The sequence below is a fragment of the Syngnathus leptorhynchus genome, chromosome 2 (assembly GCF_054491065.1).
Source record: "Syngnathus leptorhynchus isolate UIUO chromosome 2, UIUO_Slep, whole genome shotgun sequence".
NCBI lineage: Eukaryota > Metazoa > Chordata > Actinopteri > Syngnathiformes > Syngnathidae > Syngnathus > Syngnathus leptorhynchus.
The window spans coordinates 18402053-18429796 of NC_141196.1; the positions used below are offsets into that span (position 1 = coordinate 18402053).

Here is a 27744-nt window from a genome sequence, read left to right on the forward strand (position 1 = left end):
AAGCCGGTCAGAGTTGATCAAATAATTTTCATGTATCGGAATGGCCCAGTCAAAGTCCAGACTTAAATCCCTTTGAGCATCTTGAAAAGTCCCGTCACAAATGCTGTCCACCTGCGCTCATTTGCAGAGAAAGATGGGCAGAAATTATCATGTCGAGATGTGCAAAACTGGAAAAAACTAGCAGCTGTAATTTTCGAGAAAGTTGGCTCGACAAATTTTGATGCCTGAGTGGATCATGGCAATTCTCTTTCCAAAAACAAAAAACATTGAAGATTGAGGTGTGAAAAAGATCTAGGTCCTGTTCTAGAAAATGTGCAGCTGAGCATGTCGATGAATTCCTTCGGCTTTCATGAAGATGAGACGATAAAAGGGAGAATACCATGCACAGAAATATAAAGATATATATTTATATCCAAGACATGTATATAAAGACCCATTTCTATTTGGCTCTCGACTAACTTTGTTGTTGCATGTAAATGGATTATTCCGAATGCTTCATAAATGGGAATTTTGACCTTAATCCAAATATTGAGTGCATGTTAACGTAGTCACTGTGCAGCCAGCCAGTCCATGCAGGTCCTGCATGGAAACAACAGCGAGCTCCTAAAAATAGTCGTCATGGCTTCAGCTGCCCCCCTCCTCTCCTCGCTTCCTCTCTTTGCAGCAGTCACGAGTTGTCCCTGCGTCACGGCTCGGCTTGGCCAGCATCATGGCCGTATACGGCAATCCTTTGAGCCGCCGTCTTATGTCAGCAACGCTTACATCACGAGGCGGTGACGACACACGCGCTTACGTAGGCACTATTACAAAGCGCAGAGGGGGAGGAAGGATGGATTTAGAGTGCATTTGACCCCTTTTGCAGGTTCCATCCGGGATATTAACGCTCGGCTGTCGTGTGAGCAGTTGTGAAACACTGACGTGACCCACATATGAGATGGTGCTGTGCATATGCAGCATACCTAAAGGAGGGAATCTTAAAATTTCTAAATCTCAAAGGACAACATTTTTTAAGGATACCTCTCATAATTCAGATCTAATTTGACAGCTATTTAAAATATCCATAATAATCTTTACCCCTAAAATTTGCTGACTGTACTGAAAGGATAAAATGCACAATGATGGAGTTTTTTTTCCAACATTCTTACATATGGTGCCCCAAAGTTGGTGTACCGGTTTGACCCAGTCTCAAGAACTGTCTGTGTGACCAGTGCAAACTGCAGTCTAACTATGCACATTGGTGGAGTTCTCTTTCTTCCGGAATTTGACTACACTTTTTTAGCCTCTTAACTCATATTCCACAAACACAATATTAACCAGAATGCCATGTTTAAACTAGTGGAGACGCATACAACATATATAAAGAAAGTTTCACGCTTGACGTTGGCTTTAAGTTCAAGTATTTATTCTCCTATACTAAGTGCATGTTAATGTTCACTGTGCCGAATGTTACAATAGCTTATAATAGTATTAAATAGACATCAAATGAATAAAACGATACCTTATAATAGTATTACATGTACATTAAAGCAATAAAACCCACTCTACTCAATCTTCAATTAAGATGGTATGTATTCTTTGATGTGATAGTTGGTGTGGAAACCTTTGAGACACTCTTCTAGCTGAGAGTACATGTCTTGGACTGGGCCGCACTCGCTGCAGGGAGAAAAACATTGAATTAGATGTGATGAAAATGGATTTTTGGAGAGTTTAGCATGGGTGGTGACCTGGACCTTGTCTGGCTGCCGCCGCCTGGGCAGCGGCCTCCTCCTTAGCCTTCTTGGCTGCCTCAGTGACAGCCATCTTGGCATCATGCTCCTCCTTGAGAGCATTCCACTCCTTGCGGTTGTTCAGCAAACGATCCAACATGGGCGTGATCTCCACGTGAAAGCGGCTGAACTCCTGAAACCAAAACACAAGTCGTTAGGTATGTCATTGACTCGACTACATCTATATGTTGCAACTGAAATTTGATGGGAGAAAATACAAATTCATTCTTGAAAAATGACAGGGTTTTTCTCCACATTTTTTTTCTATAACGTGTCATTACAACTCTTTTTCCCAAAATTTATGACAGAACAGTGATGCCTTGATATGAGTATATTTCATTCCTTGATCATGCTTGTAACTAAAAATCATCTTTCTCCATTGAAGTGAAGGAAAATGCCAATAATCTGTTCAAGACTCCCAAATTAGTATTAGTACTCTCAATTGGACATTACTAATCATTCTTTACAGAGGATGAAGAATACTGCATATGTCTATGAGCTTCTTTTTGAATGTTTGTTGCTTGGAGAATCAGCAAGACTAAAGGCAGTAGGTGCTAAATGTTAATCTTTTCCCATTCTATGTTAAACCCCAATCTGACTGAGTAAGAGTAGCAATAAACAGCTAGTTTTTTAATCTCTTAGAATTAGGAATTTACCACCCAAATATTTTTTCTTACTTTTACAAATCTTTTCTTCTGGATTTTTTTTTTTAAATCGGATATTGATCTCATAAAGTTAAAATTGTAAAATTGAGTTTTGTGTCTCATACAGTTCATTTTTTTGAATAACTAATAAAAAGTTTATCTCTATAAAAATATATTGCTTTACTCTAGCAAAGTTCTGGCTATACTCCCAAAAATAGTTTTTTCTTGATCAAACTGAAACTCTCCAAAGATAATTATTACCTTCCCAGAAAAAATAAAATGTTATTCCCGTCCAAGATTACTTTTTTTTTGTGGAAAAATTAAGAGTTTATTCTGTTCATTGGATGATATGACCTTGTAAACGAAAGAGCAGACAAAATCGATGAAGCCGCACTGAAGTTTGGGAAGCTCTTCTGCTTTGTTTCTGTCCATCATGGGCTGAAAAGGAGACCAAAAAAAGGCAGCAGTTGACATTTGCTTCTCCCACTAATCACATAATTAGGGACACGATACAGGCACTTCTATTTATTGATCACCAGAAAGTGTCGATTTCACAAACACTCACGATGGGCTGTTGCTCCAGGACAGTTCTCTCAAGGTCTCCCTGCTCCCAAAACTCAGCAGCTACAGACAACGCCACCTGCAGGCGAGGGTGAAGATAAACACTCAGTAATTAGCCTTTTTTTATTTCTTTAAATACAAATAGAATCGCCCAAGGCGATAACATCTGTTCTGGAATTAGATATTAGTCTCGGAAATTTACAGCATTTTGTCGTGGAAAGAACTAGTACTTTTATTTTGTAACATTGAGACTCTTTTCCAAAGAACCAAGACATTTTATGAGAAAAAACCCAAAACAAATTTTCACTCAGACTATTCCCAAGCTCAAATCTTGCTTGAATGTGCCGTTCAGTTATTCAGAGTCTTGCAAAAAACGGAGTCCGCTGCAGGAAGTACAAAAACAGCTGTGTTCAAAAATTTATGTGAGCGAAGAGCTCTGTACGCCAGCAAAACAACACGTCAGCTAATAACTACATTCAAGTTTGGGTTTTTTGTTTTTTTATCTTAAAATGGCTTCCCCTAACTTGAATCCCGTGTCGCATTGTGACCAAAGGTTACACAACCCTGGTGCATTAATGTGCCTTGTCAATTGTTATTGTGTGAACCAAAAGTCTCCTGCTTCTGTACTTCCAGCGGAAGTTGCTCCTTTGTCTTATTTAAAAGAAGAAAACAAAGAAAAACAATGATAGCCATGGCAACTCACTTTCAGTTTGGCATTAACACATCAGAATTATACCTTTGGCTACAATATAACAGGTTTCTGGTTAAGGTCAGCCATTTTACAATCACAAGAAAATCTTTAATGTCGTCATCGTGCCCTGGTGGGATGCTGAGAGCGGTAGTAAAATTTGACCTTTGTTTGAATTGACAATAAGATGTATTTCTCCGAATATCCTTTGATTTTATTTTTAGTATGAATCTATTCGAGCCAATGAATCATATTTGCGTGGATAACACAAGAACGCACGCATGCACAAAAGTGACATCACGCCGACCTTGCTCTGAATCTCCCAAGGCTTGGCAATGGCTGACAGGTCACATGCCGTCATCATCATGGCCCTTTAAGGTAAGGACACGCAAATTGACAAATTAAATTGTGTGTGAGTGTGTGGGCGTATGACTGTGGCACATGTGTGTTTGCATATACGCACTTACATGACAATCTCTTTGCGCGTGGTCTCCAACATCATGTACTTGGTCCAGTCATTCCAGTTCTCATAGGTCTTGGACTGGTCCACAATCTTCTGAAACATGGTCCTCTTCCTATGAAGAAGAACACCATTGCACGATGGATGGGGTTGATTGAGAGCGGCAGCGACAAGCCTTCAGAACCGGGACTACTGACTTGAAGTAGAGCGCCAAGTCAGTGGCGATGATGGCGATGTCCATGAGGTGAATGACGATGTCGTGCTGGCGGCGGTTCAGGTTCTGGTAGATGTTCAATGACTGAAACCAACAACCAAGTTGACACACACAAATAATGTTATTTAATTTTTTCAACTTCATATTTGTTTTTAATTGAATACGTAATTACATCCTTAAAAATGTGTGTGTGCACGCGTGTGTGCGTGCATGACTCACCTCATCTCTCAGCAGTGTCTTACCAAACTCAAGATGGTGTCTCTCCAAGATGGACGAGCCGTGAAGCTTCGCCAGAGGATTTCCAGACCTGGACAAACATGCACACATCAAGGCTGGGCAGTTACATGGTACTCAAAGCTGGCTGGACCTGCTCCACGCGTTGGCTCATTTTACGGCATGTAATCAATTACATTTGTTAGGCCAGCACTAGTCAATCAACATTTTGGCAAACCCAGTTTAGCTTTGAGCTCACTTCATCTGGTAGAGGTTGTTGGTGCCTCGGTGGTCGATGTCATGACAGAAGCCGGCGGTCACCATGGCCATGCACTCCAGGTCAGTGTAGTAACGCTTCAGGTCGCCCGTCTGAACACACCAGCACACACATACGCACTTCACACTTTGATTTATGACTTTCTGTAGGATTGTCAGTCAAGATCTTTGCGGAGCTGACTAGTTAGACTTTTGTGTTTTGTAAAATGTGCATGTTTGTGTGTTTGCGTTAGACCATGAGCAGCGTGAACATGGTCTGCCCAACGTTGAATCCGTGTCTCCAGTTGTGATAGGTGATCTTCCTGTAGCCTTTGCTAAGTGAGTACATGAACCTCACCAGCACCTACAAACACACACGCACACATTAGGCCTCCATTTGTTCTAATAAGCAATAAAAATAGCTTTGCAGTGAGTTTATTTCCAGGAGACAGCACAGTATGTGACCAGCGATGTTTCATGATTAATTAAGTGCCTGTATTCGAGCTGATGAGGGCTCGCTTGGTCTTTCAAAAAGAAACCTCTGAGACTATCTGATCTGTGTTATGGCTTTCACGGGGAAATAATCAGAGTAATGTTTCCCCCAAACATCAGTTTGCAGGGGAGGTTTTCATGATTACGTTATTATCTGAGAGCATATCGACAACACAATTGGTGATCTGAGAAGCCCTTTTTAGGACATTGAATATGGTGTGACTTGATGTAGTGCTTTGTAACTTTCATTTTTTCATTTTATTTTAAATGTCATTACTGGTGAACTTTGAACTTAAGTTCAAGTCAAAGCTGACAAAAGACTGATGTCCCAGCTGGAGAATTCGGATCCAGGATGTAAAAATGCTGCCATAATTTGGCTTTGACCACAGGTACAGTAAATGCACTCATTTATGCTGCGACTTGTACAAAGCTCTAAAACCTGTTTGTGTGCCGATCGAGTCTTCTAATGAGGCAACAAAAGACATGGTCACCTCTCTGGGAATGTGAAACTTGTCCACCACTTTGAGCTCGTAGTACATCCTGATGCCACACTTGACTAAGTCCAATTCACTGTGATCAAAGTCACAGAAGTGAAACTCCAGGATCTCAGCTTTCTTGGCGTTGGGGAGGACTTCCGACTGGAGACGGGACAGCGCATCATTTACTAGATCATGTCGGGAAAATGAAAGGTGTGTGTTGCATTTTTTGATAAGTTGTTTGTGTTATTCATAATTACCAATATTTCCTCCAGCTCCTCCTCTTCGCACTCATCTGGTTCTTTCCCCCAACGCTCACGGGTGTTCTGGGGATGCAAAGGAAACGCTGCTTAGTAATTAGGGCATAAGCTCTGCCCACACACAATGACGAAAACACACATGTATTGCAATTTAGCATTGTTCACCTGTCTAGGATAAAAAGTTTAAATAACGGCCACATTTGTTGGAAAAAAAACCTTTCTGAATCCAAAATTTCATAGCTCTCGGATAAAATCTCTGGGACAAGTTTTGTCTTTGAAAGACTCTTGGAAATGATCAAAATATCCCTAAAATGTCTGACTCCAACAAAGGCAGGATTTCTGCATGTCTTCTGAGCCATGGCTTTCTGACACCACTTTGTTGTTCTACCCTTGATGAATAGGCTGACCAACTGTAATGTTTACAAGTGAATTTGGCTTTGTTAGGTAGGTCTGTACTGAAAACAAAAAGCTCTGCTTGGCTCTGCTATGCTGTTCTATGCTAGTGAACACAATACTCGGGGGCTTAGCTTATCAAAACTATGACTGATCAAGAAATGGATGTTCACTGACCAGGACATTCTGTATCTCGTCTTTTCGACATTTGACGTGGTACAGCACCATGTCTTGGAAGATGTCTTTGCGGTTTTCCAGCTTGTTCATCTTGTCGTATGTGTCCGGGTTGAGTACCGACCAGCCCAGGAACTGAGTCAGAGACTGCAATGGGGATAAACACCATCAACAACTTTGCTATTTTTCATTGTTCCACTCCTCCATGCAAAATTAGACTTTTCTGTGCTGTATTGTCTTAATTGCTCATGTATGACCCTTTTTAAGTACAAAGTTTTAGTGCAGAGCACTAATGTAATCCTCGGACCACAAAACTGTTCGTATCTGTCCGTTTGACATCTGAAGGAAACAATGAATCTAAAGCTTTCATCATTTCCTAGAGAATGCAGTCTGAGTTATTCTTGCACTGTGCTGCCAGGATAGATCCAGAAAAAGAATCAGGGTACTGAAGTTCATATAAAAGCATGTATGTTTTTTGGGGTTAATCATATCAATCTGACAGTCACATGTAAAAGCATGACTGCGCCAGCTTGGGAACTATCGGCTTTGTCCTTTCTGACAAGAACTAGCCCTTGACAAGCCGTATATTTACAATTATTTTATTTAAACTTGTTTCGTGCCAAAGAATACTGTAACACTTCATAAATCCGTCCATTATCTGTACCGCGTGTCCTCAAGGGGGTTGTGGGATGTGCTAGAGCCTATCCAAGCAGTCATCGGGCAGTAGGTGGGAGACACCCTGAACTGGTTGCCAGCCAATTGCAGGGCACACAGAGACGAACAACCATTCGCACTCGCACTCACACCTAGGGACAATTTGTATGCTCAATCGTCCGACCAATTATATTACTAGTATATTTTTTTACATATTACTATTCCATCGTCCCTCAAGAATCAAATAAAAAAATACCAATATAAGTGTACGTGACAATGGGTACAACCTTGACAAAAAGAAATACTCCGAATACCAAATGGTTAATAATAACTTTTATTCAGAGACAGCTTTATGAGTCCCTAAATGTATTTTTAAAACCGATTTTCAAACATCTTTATTTTTTTTAGCACACTGGGTTTTGGAGATTTTTTGAATTGTTATTTTTAAGTATGACCTATCAAGGCTTTAACAATGTGGATTTTACCATGTGTCGTGCTTTATGTTATGAGATTTGAGAAAAACATGATTTCATAAATATTATGATATATATGATTACATATGATCTTGTATTTATATTGTTGTCAATATTATGAAAACCTGATTTTCTAGACAAAACAACAAGAGCACATGATGAAAAAGTCATTTTTCATCAAGATAACATGACTTTGGTCCAAAAAGTGATGCATGCATTGTTCAACTGAAAGCATTCGAGCTTATGAACAAAGTAGACACAGAAAAGCCTCCAGGCTAATAAATAATATACACGCATGTGACTCTATTTTGAAACCTGTGAGTCACACACAAACGCACGTACACACATACACACACACACACACACACACACACACACACACACATACACACACACACACTCTAGATACTCCACCTCCATCAGCGTTTCGTCCATCTCGTCAAAGGGTTTCCCGTCCTTCCTGTTATAGAAGGTTGCCACGCCCACAATCTCCTCTTTCTTGTTGACAATGGGCATGGATAAAACGTTGCGAACTGTCCAGCCCGAGTTGTCCAGTGGTTCTTTCTGTGCAGGGGAAGGGAGTCACAACCAGAAATTTAAAATATATTTTTTTAAACACCTATTTAACTTCAACAATTAAAGTTACTGACTATTTACTGTACCTAATGTTTACATTTAATAAAGTGAACAAATGTAGAAAACATTAAAAGAAATAATATGACCAGTGACCACGTAAAATTAGTAAACAAGTGTGCGATGAAGTGCAAGAAGTCTGTAAAAAGTACTTGATACATGTTTATCTAGCTTGTGTGTAACAAATATATAACAAAATGTGTGCAGCTAATGTGTAAAGGGTGTGTAATACATTAGAAGTATTACATATGCACAATAAATGGGTGATTAAAATTTGTAACATATTGGTTATAAATGTGTAATGAGTGCATCATTAGTGTGTGAATGCTAGTGTGAGAGTAAAACATTGAAACAACAGTGTTGTATGTAATAAATATTAAATACCTGAGTTTTAAATGCCTTAGTTGTAATACCCAACATATCTCTGGCGTTGGGTTGAAACATCATAAGTCACAATTTGGTAAATTTTACATTTTTAAAAAGTCTATCCAATTTTCGAGACCACACTTTTGGGTGTTTTTTATTTTTACTAATTATTGATGAATATCACATGGTGAAAATGTCTTTTGTGTTTTGACAATGCAATGTGAATGGTTGAATAAATGTAAAAATAAATGAACGCACAGTCAGTAAGAATGGAATAATAAAGTGCATGACATTGGCCAAGTTGGCAGAGAACAGGCGGGTCCTCTCAACCCTGTGATGACATCCCAAAAGAAGGAGTAAAAATGATGAATTTGGTCATTAGAGTTAGTGCACCTCCCCGTGGCAAAGTGATTCTAATGGGAGGAAAGATGAGAGGAGCTGTGCATCCTGCTGGAAAGTCAGTGAGGAAAGATAAGGAGATCATTTATTCCCTTTATGTCTGTGTCCTCGCCCCACATACACACTCGTGCACGCACACATGACATCACGTTAGTGCCGCAAAAGTAGGTAGATCTGCACAATCTATTGACTTCCATTTCCAAAACAGTGTCGTGGCTCAAATGTGCAGGTGTATCTAATGGAGTGCACGTTCACATGAAACGCTGAATCTTACTTGGAAATTGAAGAATTCGTCCTCAGCTGCATTCATTATGTTGCAGATCTGTTGGAGACATAGAAATGATATTATCGTTTGTCTATGAGGTTGTAAATTTGTACAAATACAAGGATAAAAGCAGGGGGAAAAATAAGCAAACCATGAATATTGACTGTTTTCTTTCAAATGTCAACTTTCATTTGTACAAAGGAACTCACACTATATAATAATTGTATGAATAAGGATGTGTAAAATAAGTGTTCAATTATTGTGAATACGCGTGCAATACATATTAATGTGTATAACTGTGTAAATGAATGTCAGATATCTGTTAGATGAGCTGTGCTTAAGTTATTAGTATCATTTCTGGATCCACTACACTAGTTAATTTAATATTTGAAATCTGGCTTCTTTTCCCAATTAATCACAGTGGAATTCAAATATTTTATGAAGATTCACAATCCCGGAAGTAGGATGACCCTCAGAATTCAATGAGTCATGCTTCTTTGGTGGTTGCACATAAATTACCAGATTATTTATTGAATGTTATGTGTGCTGAGAAAGTGTGCAAGCTACGCCCATAAAAACTGACTTAAGAGCAAACATGGCCATTCATATTTAAATGAGTTCAGAGGTTGCGAGTTTGATTCCAACTTCGGCCCTCCCTGTGTGGAGTTTGAATGTTCTCCCCGTGCCTGCGTGGGTTTTCCCAGGGTACCCCGGTTTCCTCCCACATCCCAAAAGCATGGCCGATCGAGCACTTCAAATTGCCCCGAGGTGTGAGTGCGAGTGCAAATGGTGGTTTATCTAAGTGTGCCCTGTGATTGGCTGGCAACCAGTGCAGGGTGTCCCTCGCCTACTGCCTGAAGTCAGCTGGGATAGGCTCTAGCACGCCTGCGACCCTAACGAACACATCCTGATGGATGGATGGATGGATGGATGGATGGATGGATGGATGGATGGATGGATGGATGGATGGATGGATGGATGGATGATGGATGGATTTGTACTAAATATCTAATGCATATATCACATATATAACGTGATAAGTGTGCAACAAATTAAGTGCACAATAAAGGTATAATAAATGTGTAGGGAAGCACGTCATAATTGTGCATTGAATGTTTAAGGACAATGTGTAGCTAATGCCTATTAATAATGTAACTTTGCGTAAAAACAATAAATGCACGTGCATGGTAAAACTGTTTTGGTAATAAAGGGACTGTGTGGTACATGTGCAAATAAGGGTGTAATAAATGTACATAAAAGATGATAGTCATTCACCATCTTTCAAAATGAATACAAAAGAAAACATCACACATAAAAAAAAACAAAAAAAACATTTCTTACAAGACCATTTTCCGCAACATACATCGGCAAGCCGCTGACAAGAGCCCAATGGTCTGCTGGAGGATTCCTGTGTGTCAAAAACAACAACATTAGATTTATAAGAACTACAAGCCATCAACAGGACTGATTGTATATTTGTAACTGACGGGATGACTTTAATGTCTTCTTTGCCGTGCAGGATGTAGTCGATGATTTTGTAGAAGATAATTTCCTGGACAAGACAACACAAACATGGTGATGAGAGTGCTTCCATTTTCTCTGAAGAAACTGATTCATAAATGTTTACTGTCTTTTAAACAGAGATGCAAGTAAACTTTTTTCGATGAATTTTTCTGCAGTCCTTCTGAAACTCTCCTTGTTTTTCTCGAGCCTATAAGGTTGCATCATCATCATCGTCATCATGATAGTAATACCCTGCTGCTCTATGTCAAAGTCAAATTAATGATCTTCAAGTAACTATTTTAAAAATAGTCAGCATGCAACAGTTTATCCATGTTTTGGTTCTGAATGTGGAGTTGAGATTCAGCTGCTCTTCAGTGCAGGGGTGAAGTGACTTTCAAAAGACGCACTTAAAAACAAAACAATAAAAATTAAGTATCACCAAAACCTGATGTGCTAGAAAAAAATAAAAATAAAGACATGTTTTGAATCAGGGCGGCTCGGCGGAGCACTGGGTAGCACGTCCGCCTCACAGTTAGAAGGGTGCGGGTTCGATTCCACCTCCGGCCCTCCCAGTGTGGAGTTTGCATGTTCTCCCGGTGTCCGCGTTGGTTTTCTCCGGGCACTCTGGTTTCCTCCCACATCCCAAAAACATGCTTGGTAGGCCGATTGAAGACTCTAAATTGTCCCTAGGTATGAGTGCGAGTGCAGATGGTTGTTCGTCACTGTGTGCCCTGCGATTGGCTGGCAACCGGTTCAGGGTGTCCCCCGCCTACTGCCTGATGACGGCTGGGATAGGCTTCAGCACGGCCGCGACCCCCGTGGGGACAAAGCGGTTCAGAAAATGGATGGATGGATGTTTTGAATCAGCGTCTAAATTATGCTCAGGCCTACATATGATGAAAATTTGCTGTTTACCAGTGTATTCATTTACACTAACCCGGCCATCAGGTGTTTTGGGTCCGTCGTACGGGGGAACTTCTCCCATCAGGACAGGCCACAGGTCAAAGAACTCCTACAAATCAAACAACAATATGGAGGACAATCATGCACGTGTTTGCCCCTTTGATGCCAGCGTTGGCGCACTGAATGTTGGTCACCTTGGTTTTGGTCATGTCCAGCAGGCCAACAGAGTAGCGGTCGCAGTTGAGGAAAGCTCGCACTGTGTACAAGGCCTTGTGGAACTGCCTCTCAATATCCGTCAGCTCCTCAAACACCTTGCTGGCCGACCACAACAGCACCTGCCCACAAACACGTAAACTAGTATATGCCATCAATGCATATTAGGTTACCGATAAGTTGAGAAATATCTCATGTTTTGGTCCATTTTTGCATCCCACTGAGCGGCAAGGCTTTGCAAGTGTTTACGGTGGTACCGGGTATTGATTCTTTGTCAGTGTTTATGATGGTTTGTTCAAGATTGCAAAATCCTTCACCAGACATTCGTCAACAGTTTTGTCGCCATGCTTGCAACAACAAAACAAAAACATTAAAACTGTTGGCAAATATTTACAACTTTGAACACACCCTGGCGAGAAATCAACATGAACGTCCTTTATAAACACTCGCAAACATTTGTGTCTCAGTGGGATACGGGCTTGAGACTGTTGTGTTATAGGTAATACATGTGTATGAAGTGTTTAGAAAGTAAATGAGTCAAACTGTGAGCTTTACAACAAATGTGTAGCGAGTGTGTAATGAGTTGTACACTCAGTACAATCCATTTGTAAAAAGTATGTAATTAATGCACATTGAGGGCAAAATGTCCTTTATATCTGTAATAAGTGTGTATGGAACACTCAGTGTGTACACATCTAGTATTGTGTGAAACAAAAATGCGTAAAGTGTAACAACCATGTAGCAAATGTGTATAAAGTGTGTGAACAGTGCAACAAATGCATGTAATAAGTGTGGCATGTTAAGTTTATAACATGTTTAGTATGTGCAATGTGTAAAACGTTGTTGAAAAAGGTGTAACAGATGTAATGTATGTAAAGTGTAATACATGGATATCAAGTTCACAATAATGCATAATGTGTGCAAAAATGTGCAACAAATGTGCAATAAGTGTGAAGTCGAAGACTGAAAATAAGCCCCCGCCCTGCCCTCACCTGTCCTCTCCTAGTTTCACAGTTGTGCAGGTAGCTAAGGTGGAAAACTCTCAGCACCAGGTTGGCGAAGTTCAGGTACTTATTCAGAGTCTGCAGGTGAAATGATATTTATTTTGATGATTGTAAAAATGGTTTTGTGGTAATTTATAATACCAACATCAAAGTAAGACATATTTATTTAAATTGCTCATGTCATAATGTAATGTACTTTATAGCTTTAAAAGTTTAAAAAAAATAAACAGAACGAAAGACATAAATAAATAAATAAATAAATAAATAAATAAACAGTTTAACATTATTAAAACAGTGTACAAAAAAGATCTGATTATAAAAATGTTTTAAAAGACTTCAATCATGGATATGACAAAAAGGCATAGCTTTAAATCAGGACTTAAAATCATTCACAGCTGAGGCTTGTGTTGTGTTGTGTTGTGTTGTGTTGTGTTGTGTTGTGTTGTGTTGCGTGCTGTATATCATAACAGCTAAACTCGGCTTCCTTTGGTTTTTAAAGACAGTGACTCCAAGTGTTTGGTAACAGCAATCCTCTAATTTTTATTACTATAACAATTCCCTCAGTTTTGTTTTAGTTTAATCGAAGGCATTTTTGGTTGATCCAGTTATTTATTAATTTTAGACAGTGACACAAGATCTTCATTGAATTATTGTCAATTGGGGGCATTGCTGGCTGTGTGTCATCTGCACAGCCATCATAGTCAAACAACAAAAACTTGTGAGTGGTGTGCTAACTGTGTTTTCAAGAGAGCATCTCACACTTTATCTTTGATGATTTCAGTTTATATATTTCTTATATATTTCTTAATGTGGATTAGATGACCAACTAGAACCCTGTAGATCTTGAACTTTTGGGGTGCCCGTATTGACCCATGGGGAGCCCCACAGTTCATAGTGATTTGGTCTAAGACAATTACCATTTTCAACAAAGAAAGTACTGTCCCCAAGGTTGGATTTAAAGACGTTTAGAGCAGTATCAGAGGTTCTACTTTGATTTGAAATTTTATTTGTCCCCAACTTGGGTCAGAAGGCCTTAGAAAATGTACAGCTTTCTTACTCTGATATCCATTTCAAACCATCCTTTAGTAAAAAAAAAATCTTAGGTCACTTCACAAGTATCTTGTGGCACGATATATTATTCAAGAAAACACTACAGTATAAATACGTTTACCTCCTCGTCCGCGGTGGTGAAATGCAGTGGGTCGTCCATCTTGTTAACGGCCATCATGACGGCCACCATGTCTTTGCCGTTCATGATGGGTACAGCCAACACGTTCCTGGTGGTGTACTCAGTCAGCTCATCCACAAAGTTGCTGAAGTGAGGATTCTAATATGTCACAGGAGGTAGAGAGGGACAAGAAAGTTTTCAACATTTAAAGCCAAACCCAATGGAGAAGAGACTTAAAACCTACAGACGGATGGATTCTCTGGGGATAGAGAAATAATTACTGACAGTCTGACCAACATCGCTGTCAATCTTTTTTTTTAAAAACATTACCAGACCAAGTCAAACCAATCACTGAGAAGTTGATTGAGGCTCCAATTCTAAATTCCAATACATTTCCAAAATACTTATGCAAGGCTTAATATAGGTGCTTTCCAATTATATAAAGTATGGATCCTCCAAAGGATGTAACGTAATTTCCGCTACGACACGAGCGCACGACCATCCATCCATCCATCCATCCATCCATCCATCCACCGCTTATCCGGGGTCGGTAGGCGGAGACGCCCAGACTTCCCTCTCCTAAGCCACTTCGTCCAGCTCATCCCGGGGGATCCCAAGGCTCTCCAGCGTGTCTTGGGTCGTCCCCAGGGTCTTCTGCCGGTGGGACATGCCCTGAACCCCACCCTGGTGAGGTGTTCAGAAGGCATCTTGATGAGATGCCCGACCAACTTCATCTGGCTTCTCTCAACGTGGAGAAGTAGCGGCTCAACTCAGACACCCTCCGGGATGACTGAGCTTCTCAGCAGCACACCGTCTCATTTATTTCGATTAGCTTCATAATGTCTTCTGAATGTTATCCATAGATTCTTTTTTTCAGACAAATGAAAGAATTTTTAGTTGTTACCTGCTGCTGACAGTTTCAACTGCGCACTCCAGTCTACCTCAGAGCCGTCTACTGCCTCCGAAGTCCCACAGGCCAAAATGGCCAGATAGGACTCCTTCTTCAGCTTGACGGCATCCCTTACCACCGGTGTCCATCAACAGGTTTGGCACCGATGACCTTACGGCCACAGCTGTGGTGGCTGCCTCAACAATGGAGGCACGGAAAATGGTCCACTCAGACTCAATTTCACCCGCCTCCCCTGGGATGAGGGAAAAGCTCTGCAGGAGGTGGGAGTTGAAGCTCTTTCCCAGCAGACCCTCACACTACATTTGGGTTTGCCAGGTCGGACCAGCATCTTCACCCACTATCTGAGCCAACCCACCACCAGGTAGTGATCAGTTGACAGCTCCACTACTCTCTTCACCCATGTCCAAAACATGCAGCCGCAAATCCGATGACACAACTACAAAATCGATCATCAAACTGCAGCCTAGGGTGTCCTGGTGCCAAGTGCTCATAAGGACACCCTTATGTTTGAACATGGTGTTAATTATTGACAATCCGTGCCGAGCACAGAAGTCCAGCAATGGAACACCGCTCGGGTTCTGATCGGGGGGCCGTTCTTCCCAATCATGCCCTTACAGGTCTCACTGTCATTGCCCACGTGAGCATTGAAGTCATCCAGCAAAACGACCCCGGCAGGGGCATGAAGCCCCAGACAACTTGGCTTCTAGGATCATTAGGACACGCAAACCCCTCAACCAACGTGATGACTCACAGAGGGGACGAGCGCACGTGATTTCTAAATTCTAGAAAAACAATTTGCAGGCTGGTTCCTTCGGCGCCTTCAAAATATGGGCTTCCCTGTTTGGACTGCTGCCCAACCCTTTAAGCAGAAGAACATGGATGCACAAAATGCATCCGCTATAGGGCACATACATTATAAGTGTTTTCAATTTAAATAATTACAATGAAATGAATAATTGATGATGTTTTAGAATTATTTTTCCATTAAAATAATGACCCAATATATTTGGAAAATGGTTAATCATAAGCATATCAATTTTATGATACATTGAGAGCCAAATTTAATTAAACAAATTAGCCATCAAAGGTTTTGGTTGTTGTGTGAGCAAGAAAGCTGTCTCAAAATGGCTGCAAGGTGTTTTTAGCGGTACTACTGCTGCTGCAGCTGCTGCAGCTGCTGCTGAGTCAGTGGAGAGGGATCCACTGCAGGCCTGTGTGACCTCTGGCTGTAATCTGGGATCGCTCTAATTCAGTACAGATTAACCAGTTTCATCTGGGAAACTACCCGTGCACGCACACACAGACACACACCGACACACACAGACACACACAGACACACACATCTGAATACAGAGCCCGTCAAGGGATGATGAGCATGGGAAGGATGTGAAGCTTAAAAAGAACTCTTGAAGAAGCCGAGTAGATCGGAAACCAAAATCCAAGTGAAACATAATCTGCACCTTCAATGGAAATAGAGGGTCTGAAAGTCCGCTGCACTCACACATTAGCTTCACACAGCAGACCAGTTACAAGGAAAGACAAATTTGTTACTAGAGGTTTTGGAATTGCACCAAGCCCAGGCAGGATTGTGTTTTGCTACTTCGTGTGGGAATAAATTTGACCAAACCCTCACGAATGCCAAAGGAATTAAGTGATAATACCGCTGAACGCTTTGCAGGCCTGATTTCCAAGGAAAATGTGGTGTCACGTTGCTCTCTAGTGGCAATTTTGGAGCAGAGCATCGAGGCGAAAAAAAATAAAATTGCAATTGAGATTATTAACAGTGGGTGATTTAATGCGTTTTGTGGCATTCGTCCCACCCTCGATGGCTCAATTACATTCTCATACCAATACAAGATAAGAGGATTATTCGTGTGAGGTGGCTAAGGCACTGCAAGAAACTGGCTGCGCTGCTGTGTTTGAGTTATTGAAATAAGTCAAATTAAAAAACAGATTAATACATGTGAATAATAAATACTTATTATCATCGTAATTGTCATCCTCATTGTTATTATTACTATAACTCATGAGAATTCTAAATTAGATCAGAAGTTTAATGAACACCTTTATTTATAAATTAATGCCTTTTATGAATTCATGATTGAAATTATAATATAAATAAATTGACTAAATTATTTAAAATTCAAATAGAATTAAATTTCTTTGGAGCTACAGTATAATGGAAAGTTACTAAAATCTTGAACGTGTGCAAAGTTAGGTAGAGTTAACTGTTTAGATCATTTCAGTTCATGGTAGGTCCTCGTAGAGACAAATATAATATAAATACATAAATAATATTAAGTATTAAATAAACAAATAAATAAACAAATACAGTAAATAAATAAATAAATAAATAAATAAATAAATAATTAAAGACTCATCCTCTTGGGGGACTTACATTTAAAACATTTTTGAAATTGTTGCTTTAAATTTTGAGTATGCACTCATTGGTAAAAAACTTTATTGATAGCCAAGCCCCAAAATTTGCCTTGACACAGAAATGCTCAGGTTTGCTGGTCTGTTCTATTATCGTGATATCTTAAAGTTAACTTGTTACCTGGGACACATCGGGTACGTTGACCATCTTCTTGGTGGAGGCCACATGCCCCACGATGCCCAAATCCAGTGGGTACACAATTTCACTATCTGGCTGGACCAGGCAGTCGTCATAAATAGAATCTTTGTGCACATTAAACAACCTGCAAGGCACAAGTGATGAGACTACTTTTGTATATTTACTTTCTGCATGGAGTTACATGGGAAAAGTCAATTGAACATGTTTTTCAATTTAGATGCTGACTGATATAAAGGTAGTTGAGGTTGAGGAATTTATTTTCACATTTGATTGGTACAATCTTATTTACTTAGTTACTTTCCAAAGTGGAATATGTGTCTGCTTGCATTGGAGTCATAAGAAATAATGCAGCAGATGTAACTTCTGGGGGGGGGTGCATTGTGCATTACTGCCAACTACAGAAGTTCTTTTGGGGGGGGGCAGAGGTTTTGCTGCGTTTGAATACAAAACAACAAATTTTCGTTTGCTCAATAGATAAAACATTGGAAGATCGACCTGGTGGCAAGCTCAGCCACGCCGTTCCTCTGACGATACATGAAGAGGCTCATGCGGTCGGCCCTCATCATGAAGCTGAGATGCCTCATCAGGTTGAAGACGGACTTCTCCATCTGCAGGTTGTCCTGGATGTCTCGCACCAGGTCAAAGAGGATCTCACTCTCCTCCACTGTAGTGAGCCGGTGATAGCGGCTAACGTCCACCGCAGTGGAGCGGCCGTTGTCCAACAGGTCCGACACCACCTTGGGCCGGAAGTTGACGTCATAGTACTGCTTGGCAAACTGTGGGTTGGCATCAAGGAACTGCTCAGCTGTGGCGGCGTCCACCATGACTGCAGAGCAAAGCATACAAACTATATAGTGATGCTTTAAGATACGAGTGACCTGACCGTTGTTCAGTCATTATTTTATAAGGGGCATAAAATGTGATTTGTTCCTGCTGTGATTTACACCAAGTTAGGTAGCAATTTTGTCAATGATTTTGTGCGAATGAATGCCCGAACGAATGAACGAACGAACAAACAAACAAATGAGTTGTGTTGCGACAGTATGAGTGAGTTAGGTTGTGGGTGATTTAGGTAGTCATTGAGTGTGTGAGTTAGTCAGGACTGAGTGAGTTAAATAAGTCAGTGACTTAGAACATTCATGAGTTACTTGGTAGGTAGAATAATGGATTAGATAGTGGTGAGATAGTAGTTAGATAAGAACTACATATAATATAACATTGGTATGACTGAGGAGTTAACGAGCAAGTAAATAACTTAGCTAAGCGATTGATGAGTGCATGAACGTGCCCTTGAGTGACATTCAAAGGTGCAGATTAAGGAATATATTTGATCTTCCAGTGTGACAGTTGCTTGCCTTGCTTTGAAGCCAAGTTAGGGAGTGAACCACCAGATGCAAAGAGGGAGCATTTGACCCCCCCCCCCCGCACACACACACACACACACACACACACACACACACACACACACACACACACACACACACACACACACACACACACACTCAAAAACAATGACCCTGACTCAAAGAATGCCTCTTGTCACACACAGCAAACTGGGATATCTCAATTTAATTTGCACCAAGGACCATTTAAATTTTGTACAAATCCTCTTTTCCATACAAAATGTTCGGTAAAATGCCATACAATTAAAATGTGGAATTAATTTATTATTATTAATATTATTTTATTATTATTTGAAAGAATTAGATATTACCAAACTGAACTGCCTCAATCACAACAATATTTATAATGGTTTTGTAATCCTCCTTTTTATTTCATGACTTTTCTCTTTCAATTCAGGGAATTTGACTTAGATGGCCGATGGTGTAGTGGCTGGCACACTTGCCTGACTTGTGAACGTGAGTGTGAATGATATTTAGTCTCTGTATATGCCTTGTGACTGATTGGTGACTAGTTCAGGGAGTCGTCTGCCTTTTGCCAAAGGTCAGTTAGGATAGGCTCCAACACACTTGTGACCCGGATAAACAGTGTTCAAAATGGACGGATGGAAGAATAATTAGAAACAGTTTCTGAACAAATTTGTTTGTTTCAAAAATGCTCATTTCAGTTTTAGTATTAGTTTTTTGTAATAGATATAGATTTTTTTTATCTGGATCAGTAAATGTGATAACGAAAAGTTACTGTGATAAAATAAACCTAAATTATAATGTGACCGTTGGACCTTCCTTCTTCTGCACAGTTTTACTAAGAAATTAAATTGTAACACCGAGGGCGGCACGGTGCGCACTGGTTAGCATAATTGCTTCACAGATCAGAGGGTTCGATTCCACCTCCGCCCCTTCCTGTATAGAGTTTGCATGTTCTTTCCGTGCCTGCGTGGGTTTTCTCCGGGCACTCCGGTTTCCTCCCACATCCCCCAAAACATGGATGATTGAGCACTCCAAATTGCCCATATGTGTGAGTGCAGATGGTCGTTCGTCTCTGTGTGACCTGAGATTGGCTGGCAACCGGTTCAGGGTGTCCCCCGCCTACTGCCCGTTGACTGGTGGGATAGGCCCCGACCCCCGTGGGGACAAGTGGTACAGAAAATGGATGAATGGATGAACATCATGGATGCATGATATTAACTAACAAAGACGAAAATAGAGGACATTTTAGCTTGTTTTGGTTTGTCCTATCAAGCTTTCGTTAATTTTTATTGATGAAACCAATTTTCAATATTGTATGACTTTTTTATTTGAGTAATTTCATAAATTTTGACAATCCTTGATCACAGCTCTAATGACATCATTTTAACTACTCAGTACATAAATAGATCAGAAAAAGACAAATGGTACCTGATAAAGTGTCCGTCTTGTATCCAGTTGCACAGTGTCTAATCCCTCTGCTCTGTTTTATCACACAGTCTGCAGGTGGGTGAGAGAACATAAGGGATTATTGCAAGGGTGCTTTTACATGATCACGTGCACGTAAACCTGCACACAAATGCAATCCCGAGATTATGATACCTTCCAGTGTTGAAGGTCGCCACCTGGGAGTCCTCCTTCTTATATTGCAGCAATTTGCTCTGTTCTCTCATTTCAAAGCCATTATGCACGTTCATTTTGACAGCAGGAAGCAATTATTTCAGTACAGAGGCAAGATGAGAAATGCAGTTGTGGTTTGAAGCTGCCATTTTTTTTTCGGGGGGGGGGGGGGAAATTGTCTAATTATTGGGACCTCTTCAATATTAAGACAAGACAGGTTATATAAAACAAAAGACGTCACCTTTAATTGCTCGATAGGCTTTGCCATGATCGAGATGAAATAATCATACATATGAAAAATACTCATTCTAATCTACTCGTTTATTAACTTTAGATGGTGTGCCTAATGGTGTGGCCAGTGAGTGCGTGTCTTGTCGGAGTGACAGTTGACTGTGAGAGCGACCTATCTTCACATCACGTGGCCAGTTCTCATATTGCACCCATGACGTCACGTCACCACGCAGAGGTGCTTCTGCACGATATGAATCTGAAGCGGAAAAGTGACAGCAAGAAAACACGGATCCTCCCGCTGTTTGAGAAGAATTCTCGCACAGATCAGGTTAGTAACTTAAACGTAGTCATTTGAGATCATTTTGCTCCTCCCCGCGTGGAACAGACGTGACATGAACTCGCTTCCTCAAGAGTTGACACGTTTGCGATTTGTTCTTGACAAAGGCGTTCATTCATACACTTGAGTAAACACGAATGCTGCATGACTTGTCCAAGTTCTATTGAAAATTTAAAGTTTCTTATTTCATCGTAGCTTCTCGGCATTAGCTGTTAAATATAGCCTGGACCAATAATCTCATCAACGTGGAGCAAACACGGCAAAGTTGATGTGTGGCCAAATAGTGCGTGAACAAATTATACATGTGAGATGTATGTTCATTTGGGGCATGTATGTATTCTGTATTATGGGCTATAACTTTCGATGATTGAAATATCTTGGTAATGCAAAGCTTGAGGTAGTATCGAATTTGAATTCTTCCTATTGCCTTTCGTACTGTCAGCCGTTTGGAATATTTAAATCGCATATTTGTTTCTGTTTGTTTTTCTGTTTTTTTTCATGGCTGTGTGTTTGGAAAAAAAAGTAGTTCCCAGGAGTGACAAATGTTTAAAATGATTATCAAGAAAAAGAACGTAGTTGTCCACTGTATTCGGTGTTATATTAGTGTATTTGGAAACGCAGACATCATCACTAATGTACTTTTGTAAAACACGCACGCACGCACGCACGCACGCACACACGCGCGCGCGCACACAGTAAGTATTTACATGAAACGATGTTGCTGGAAAAAAAAACCCCATTCATCGCTGTTTCATTTCATGCACTCCTAACACATGATTTGCAACTGAAAATTCATGGTATTTTTCTGAACTTGTATAAATGACTACTGGGAGGCCCCCCATGCGTCATATAAGAGGGACCTCAAGCCGACTGAAAGTGTGCTTTCTTTCACATGGCAGTCTCTTCATGTTTCCAAAAGAAAAAGTAGTTAAACCTGTTAATAGCTGAATATATTACTGTATATCCTACCATCAAAACCAGAAACCTTTGGAAGAATAAATAGATGAATTATCCAGTTAGGGTGTGTATTTGTGTGAGTGTGTGTGTATTTGTGTAAGAATGTATATACATGTGTGTATGTATGTCTATGGGTGTGTGTATGTGTTTGTGTTTGCGTAGGTGTATGTGTGTATATACATATATGCATGCATATGTGTGCTCCTGTGAGTATGTGTGTGAAAGTGTGTGTATGAATAGGTGTGTGTGTATTAAAACTTTGTTTTGTGAAGTCAATCATGTACGTGCAGTTGTGGCACACATTATCGTCCTTGTTATTTGTGGAATGATCTAGGGCAGTCGTTTTTGAATCATTTTAAAATTTAATGATTAAAATTTAGCATCCTAACGACTCCTCCATCACATAAGTAATCGTTCGAATTTTGCGTCAACCGATTTTCTAGGTCGAATTGGTTGACTTTTTTTTCCCCCAGCCTTAAAATGTAAGTGGTGCATGAGACAGGTGTAGACTGTTTGTAAAAATTCAGTCCAGTCAATAAAAAGTTAACCATATGCTTGGTCATCTACAATCTGGCCAATTACTGTGATCCTAACTTTGTTTCTGTTGACCGTAGAGAGCTCAATAATGCCTCATAGAGATGCCTGCTGTGCGACATCTGGGGACGAGACCAACAACGAGCAGTGTGGGCCGCTCATCCTGGAAAGAGTACCGGAAGAGGAGGGACAAGGCTGCCGGACGGTGTTGTCCCAACACTTCAGGGAATACTGTTCCTGCTCGCCGCAGAAGATCAAGCCCAAGGTCCTGAGCTTTATCCCCATCCTAAAATGGCTGCCGCGCTACCAGCTGAGGGACTGGCTCCTTGGGGACATCATGTCGGGACTTATTGTTGGAATCCTACTGGTTCCCCAGTCCATTGCTTACTCCTTATTGGCCGGCCAGGATCCCATCTATGGGCTCTACACCTCCTTCTTCTCCTCCATCATCTATACGTTTCTGGGCACCTCCAAACACATTTCCGTGGGCATTTTTGGGGTGCTTTGCCTGCTGGTGGGGCAGGTAGTGGACCGGGAATTGGTGTTGGCGGGATATCTTTCGGAGGATGGCCTTGGCAGCACCGGCAATGCCACCGTGGAGGCCAGCAACAATAGCATGGTGGAAGCATGTGACAGGAGCTGCTACGCAATAACTGTGGGAGCAACAGTCACCTTCATGGCAGGGGTCTACCAGGTGCTAATGGGTATCTTCCAGGTGGGCTTCGTGTCTGTCTACCTGTCGGACTCACTACTCAGCGGCTTCGCCACGGGAGCCTCGCTCACCATTTTCACATCCCAAGTTAAGTACATGCTAGGCCTGAAGATCCCCCGGCCACAGGGCTGGTTCACGCTCATCAAGACCTGGTTCAGCGTGTTGGCCAACTTGGGAAACAGCAACCTGTGTGATCTGATCACCAGCCTGGTGTGCCTGTTGCTGTTGTTGCCCTCCAAGGAGCTCAACAATCGCTTCAAAGCCAAGTTGAAGGTCAGTCATTCACCATTAATAGCTGAGGTCAGTCATGCCCTGCACACAGTCAAATACAGTATGTGACTGACTCCCTTCAACACGTAGGCGCCTCCCTTTAAAGTTTTGTGCAGGTCAAGATTTGTATCACGTACTGAAATAGTGCCACACCATGCAGCAATTAATGGATGGGTCAGTCATTCCATTATTTGATGCAAGAGGAATGTCTCTTTAAACGTTGTCCCGGATCAAGACATGGTCAAGTTAGTCACCAGGTACACTCGAGGCGAGTAAACACCTCACATTTCCCCCACCAGGAGTTGCGATTATGTAACCCCCTTGTTTGAGAATGAATATTAAGTGGTTAACTACTGAGTCCCTTTGTACTCTGTTGCTAACCAAAACAGCAGTGTCTATTGAAGCACACAAGTTGTAGATGTCAAACGCCTCCCTCGAATCGTCTGTTCTTCTGTTTTCTACCCAGACTCCAATTCCCTTTGAGCTGTTTGTGGTCATCATCGCAACACTAGCGTCTCACTTTGGCCGCTTCAACACAGACTACGGTTCGGCCGTAGCAGGTGAAATCCCTACGGGCTTCATGCCGCCACAGATGCCGGCGTGGTCGCTCATCCCCAACGTGGCGCTGGACGCCTTCTCTATTGCAATTGTGGGCTTCGCCATCACCGTGTCGCTATCGGAGATGTTCGCTAAAAAGCATGGCTACCGGGTAGATGCCAACCAGGAGATGTTCGCCATCGGCTTCTGCAACATCTTGCCGTCCTTCTTTCGCTGCTTCACCACCAGCGCCGCCCTGACCAAGACACTGGTCAAGGAGTCGACGGGGTGCCAGACGCAGGTGTCAGCCCTGGTCTCCGCTGTGGTACTGCTGCTGGTGCTGCTGGTCATCGCGCCGCTCTTCTATTCCCTCCAGAAGTGAGTACCGGTCACCTCCGATAGCAGTATCTTCAGGTTTGGGCAACCCATTCAGGCAACTTTGGCTTCTTGTTTAGGTGCGTGCTGGCTGTGATCATTGTGGTCAACCTCCGCGGTGCCCTCCGCAAGTTTGCCGAGGTCCCCAGCATGTGGCGGGCTAATCGCGTGGACGCTGCCGTCTGGCTGATCACCATGGCCACCTCGGCGCTGATCAACACAGAGCTGGGCCTCCTGGTGGGCATCCTGGTGTCCGCCTTTAGCGTCCTGGCCCGGACGCAGCGGGCTCAGGCACTGGAGCTGGGCCGAACCTCAGACAGGGACCACTACGATGTGATGTCGGCGTACCACGGCCTTCACGCTCACCCGGGCGTGGCCGTCTTCAGATACCCAGCACCCATTTATTATGCCAATCAGAGTTTGTTTAAGAAGTCTTTGTACCGGCGTACGGGGCTCGACCCGGTAAAGGAGAAGGCGCGGCGAATCAAGTTTGAGAAGAAGCTGAAGCGTCAGAATGCGGGGCAAGAATCGGCGCGCAAAAAGGACAGCGAAGGCACCGCTGGTGTCACGTTGACGCTGGACCAAAAATCTTTCCGTAGCTTAGTACTGGACTGTAGCAGTGTCTTGTTCCTAGACTGCGCTGGCGTCAACGCCCTGAAGGAAGTCCGCAATGATTACGGTGAGTTGGGGGTGGCGGTGGTCCTGGCTCAGTGTAACACAGTCGTCCTGGACACTCTCCGACGAGGGGGTTACTTTACGGAGGAACAGGGAGGAGTCGAAGGCTTGTCCTTCTTCACCATCGCAGACGCCGTCCATCACCTGCAGCGTGCGTTGCCGCCAAATGGCGATTGTAATGGCACGCGTTGAGAATTACTGTCCTGATATGTTTACAAAGCAATTTGTGCCTTGCTATGCTGATGTTAGTTACTGATTGTGTCTTCCGGGGCTGCAGTTGTTCTATAAATGCTACCTTGCACGTTATCAATCAAGTCAGATATCCTGTTTATCTGTTTTTTTTCAGGGACGATTAATGTTTTTTTCATGCTCTCATGATGCATATCCAATTCACGAGAACCTTGCCGTGGTTTTTATTTTTATTTATTTTTATTTCTATCAGCAGTTTCAGAATATACCACGGTTTAAAAAAAAAAAAAAACTCATCGCTTGTTGGTACTACTTACTTTAAAGTCATACGTTCTAGAGCAGTAATTGCAATACTGAAAATGTTCCTCATTGTTATACAGTCAGAATGTGATACTTGCTCATGCCTTCTACGAACAAGTCTGCTTATTTGGAGACTTACTTTGTGCATCATAGTTTGTCAACTCGAGTCTACAAGGGAGCCAACTTTTCCGGGAAAGTAATGTTACTGAAACGACACCGTTTGATACATTGCCAAAGTTTACGTTAAAGCCAACGTACCGCACGCTGACGTCCATGGTTGATTGTTTACTTAAATACAAAAGTAGCGAGATATAATTTGTTATTGTTACATGTAGAAAAAAAACATAAGCAGGCGTTTCATCATCTGGCCAGGTTTAATCTATGCATCTTTGTGTTTGTCTAGGGTGACAACGCTTGCCAGACAAACAGAGCCGAGCAAAGTTCACAGTGCAAACAGAACAAAAATAGAAATAAGGGTTTTTTTCCCTATATATTCATTTTAAAAGTAAATTTAAAATGTAGAGCTGAAAGCTTGCTTGTGAAATATCATCAACATAACTTGTTCTCAGGTATAGCTACTAGTCTTTACTTGGCAGTCTGTTTGGGCCTCCATGTGTTTTTTTTTTTTTTCATTGTTTTTTTTTATTTATTTTTTTTAACCATGACCCAAATGGTAAATACTGTTCTTGACCAACTGCAGTTGGAAAAAAACAAGACTATCTTGTGTTGGGTCAAGAGTCTTATTGTGTTATTTTTTATTTCACCAAACCAGGTTACTGAAATAAAAGGTAAATCGAGTCTTTCACATCATTGTCAACATTATGAGTTTCTGAGCAGCCATCTTGGAAAGACTTAGCAGTGTCAAAAAATGGACTTAAGTCTGGTGGCCGAGGCTCAGGCAGTAGAGCGGGTTCTTCAGTAACCAAAGGGTAGGCGGTTTAAACCCAGCCCTGTCTGTGTTGTCTTGTGTCCTTAGGCAAGACACTCATTGGACATGACTTACTTAGTAAAACACCGTCCATTTGCAACTTTAGGGATTATTGTTTTGTGTTGAAGTTGGTCTTTCTTGGTCTTGAACTATGCTTGATGCAGATGTCTTTGCTAGTGGTGTGGAAAACAATTTTATACGCTACTCTACAAGCCACAATGACATAATGCTGGATCCAGCCCTTTTGATTTTGTATTGTGTTGAATCCGCATTGCTGGAGGCTATCAATTACCTCGTGATTATGTTGTATTTAAACTTGAACACGTGTTCCTTACAAGTTTTTACAAGCACTTGTTGGGTATTCACCAACTGACACAGGTGATGGCTACATAATGACAATCATTTAAGACCAAATGTTTTTATTTGTCCAAAAACAAAAAGGAAACGTTGATTTATGCAAATATGTGCCTTCGATTCATCATATTTGCTTCGAGCCTTAATAAAATGCACATGTTGCCATTTCTGTGTTTGATTTACCATTTGGGGTTGGTCTTAATGCACAAATGCCTCATTGGAATCTTTTCACTGCCTCAGCTTCTATTCATTTTATCTTTATAGAAGTCTGAAGCTTGCACCATCCTGCCCCATGAATCAACAAGCTTCCGAGTCCCAACCTGTGTTGAACGCAAATATTTAAACAGTATGATCGCCTCAAAATATCTTAAAATTAGACGTATGCACACAGGCCACACATATAGATATTCTCATGCATCTTAGGACCAGTGTATTAAATATAGGAATTGTGCTGTCGAGTTATTCATGTAATCATTATTTGGGGTTCTATTATTAATACTTTAATTAGCTCATCGAGCAACTCAGGAAGCCAAATTTAAGAACTCCCATTCACTATACCAATGATTAAAAAAAAAATAGAAGACACGTCAGGATGGATGCATGACGGCATTATTTTTTTTTTCCATGGAGTTCGCAATCATAACCTGACACCAGAGGGCAGCCCTTTCCCTACAATAACTTCCAATGGCATTAAAC

The 27744-nt window shown here is 41.4% G+C and overlaps 2 protein-coding genes across 3 annotated transcripts; one reads left to right on the top strand and one right to left on the bottom strand.

Moving 5' to 3' along the window:
- Positions 1 to 1390: 1390 nt before the first annotated feature.
- pde6a (phosphodiesterase 6A, cGMP-specific, rod, alpha) lies at positions 1391 to 15490 on the bottom strand. Of its 2 annotated transcripts, XM_085906002.1 has the most exons (22): positions 15082 to 15490; positions 14181 to 14861; positions 12998 to 13087; positions 11987 to 12127; positions 11827 to 11901; positions 10874 to 10938; positions 10728 to 10794; positions 9396 to 9443; positions 8138 to 8287; positions 6600 to 6743; positions 6030 to 6095; positions 5785 to 5931; positions 5058 to 5165; positions 4806 to 4915; positions 4553 to 4640; positions 4317 to 4417; positions 4127 to 4234; positions 3967 to 4030; positions 2976 to 3050; positions 2765 to 2848; positions 1731 to 1899; positions 1391 to 1653 (listed from the first exon to the last, which is right to left on the bottom strand). In XM_085906002.1, exons 2-22 carry the CDS (start codon positions 14262 to 14264, stop codon positions 1616 to 1618), a joined length of 2022 nt encoding a protein of 673 aa, XP_085762128.1. In that variant the 5' UTR covers positions 14265 to 14861; positions 15082 to 15490; the 3' UTR covers positions 1391 to 1615. The 2 variants fall into 2 exon arrangements, with proteins under 2 accessions (XP_085762128.1, XP_085762127.1); XM_085906001.1 differs by having other exon boundaries at positions 14181 to 15490.
- A 5654-nt stretch (positions 15491 to 21144) lies between these two features.
- slc26a2 (solute carrier family 26 member 2) lies at positions 21145 to 27183 on the top strand. The gene is made up of 4 exons (XM_085904529.1): positions 21145 to 21208; positions 22789 to 23693; positions 24157 to 24605; positions 24683 to 27183. Exons 2-4 carry the CDS (start codon positions 22800 to 22802, stop codon positions 25467 to 25469), a joined length of 2130 nt encoding a protein of 709 aa, XP_085760655.1. The 5' UTR covers positions 21145 to 21208; positions 22789 to 22799; the 3' UTR covers positions 25470 to 27183.
- Positions 27184 to 27744: the final 561 nt, after the last annotated feature.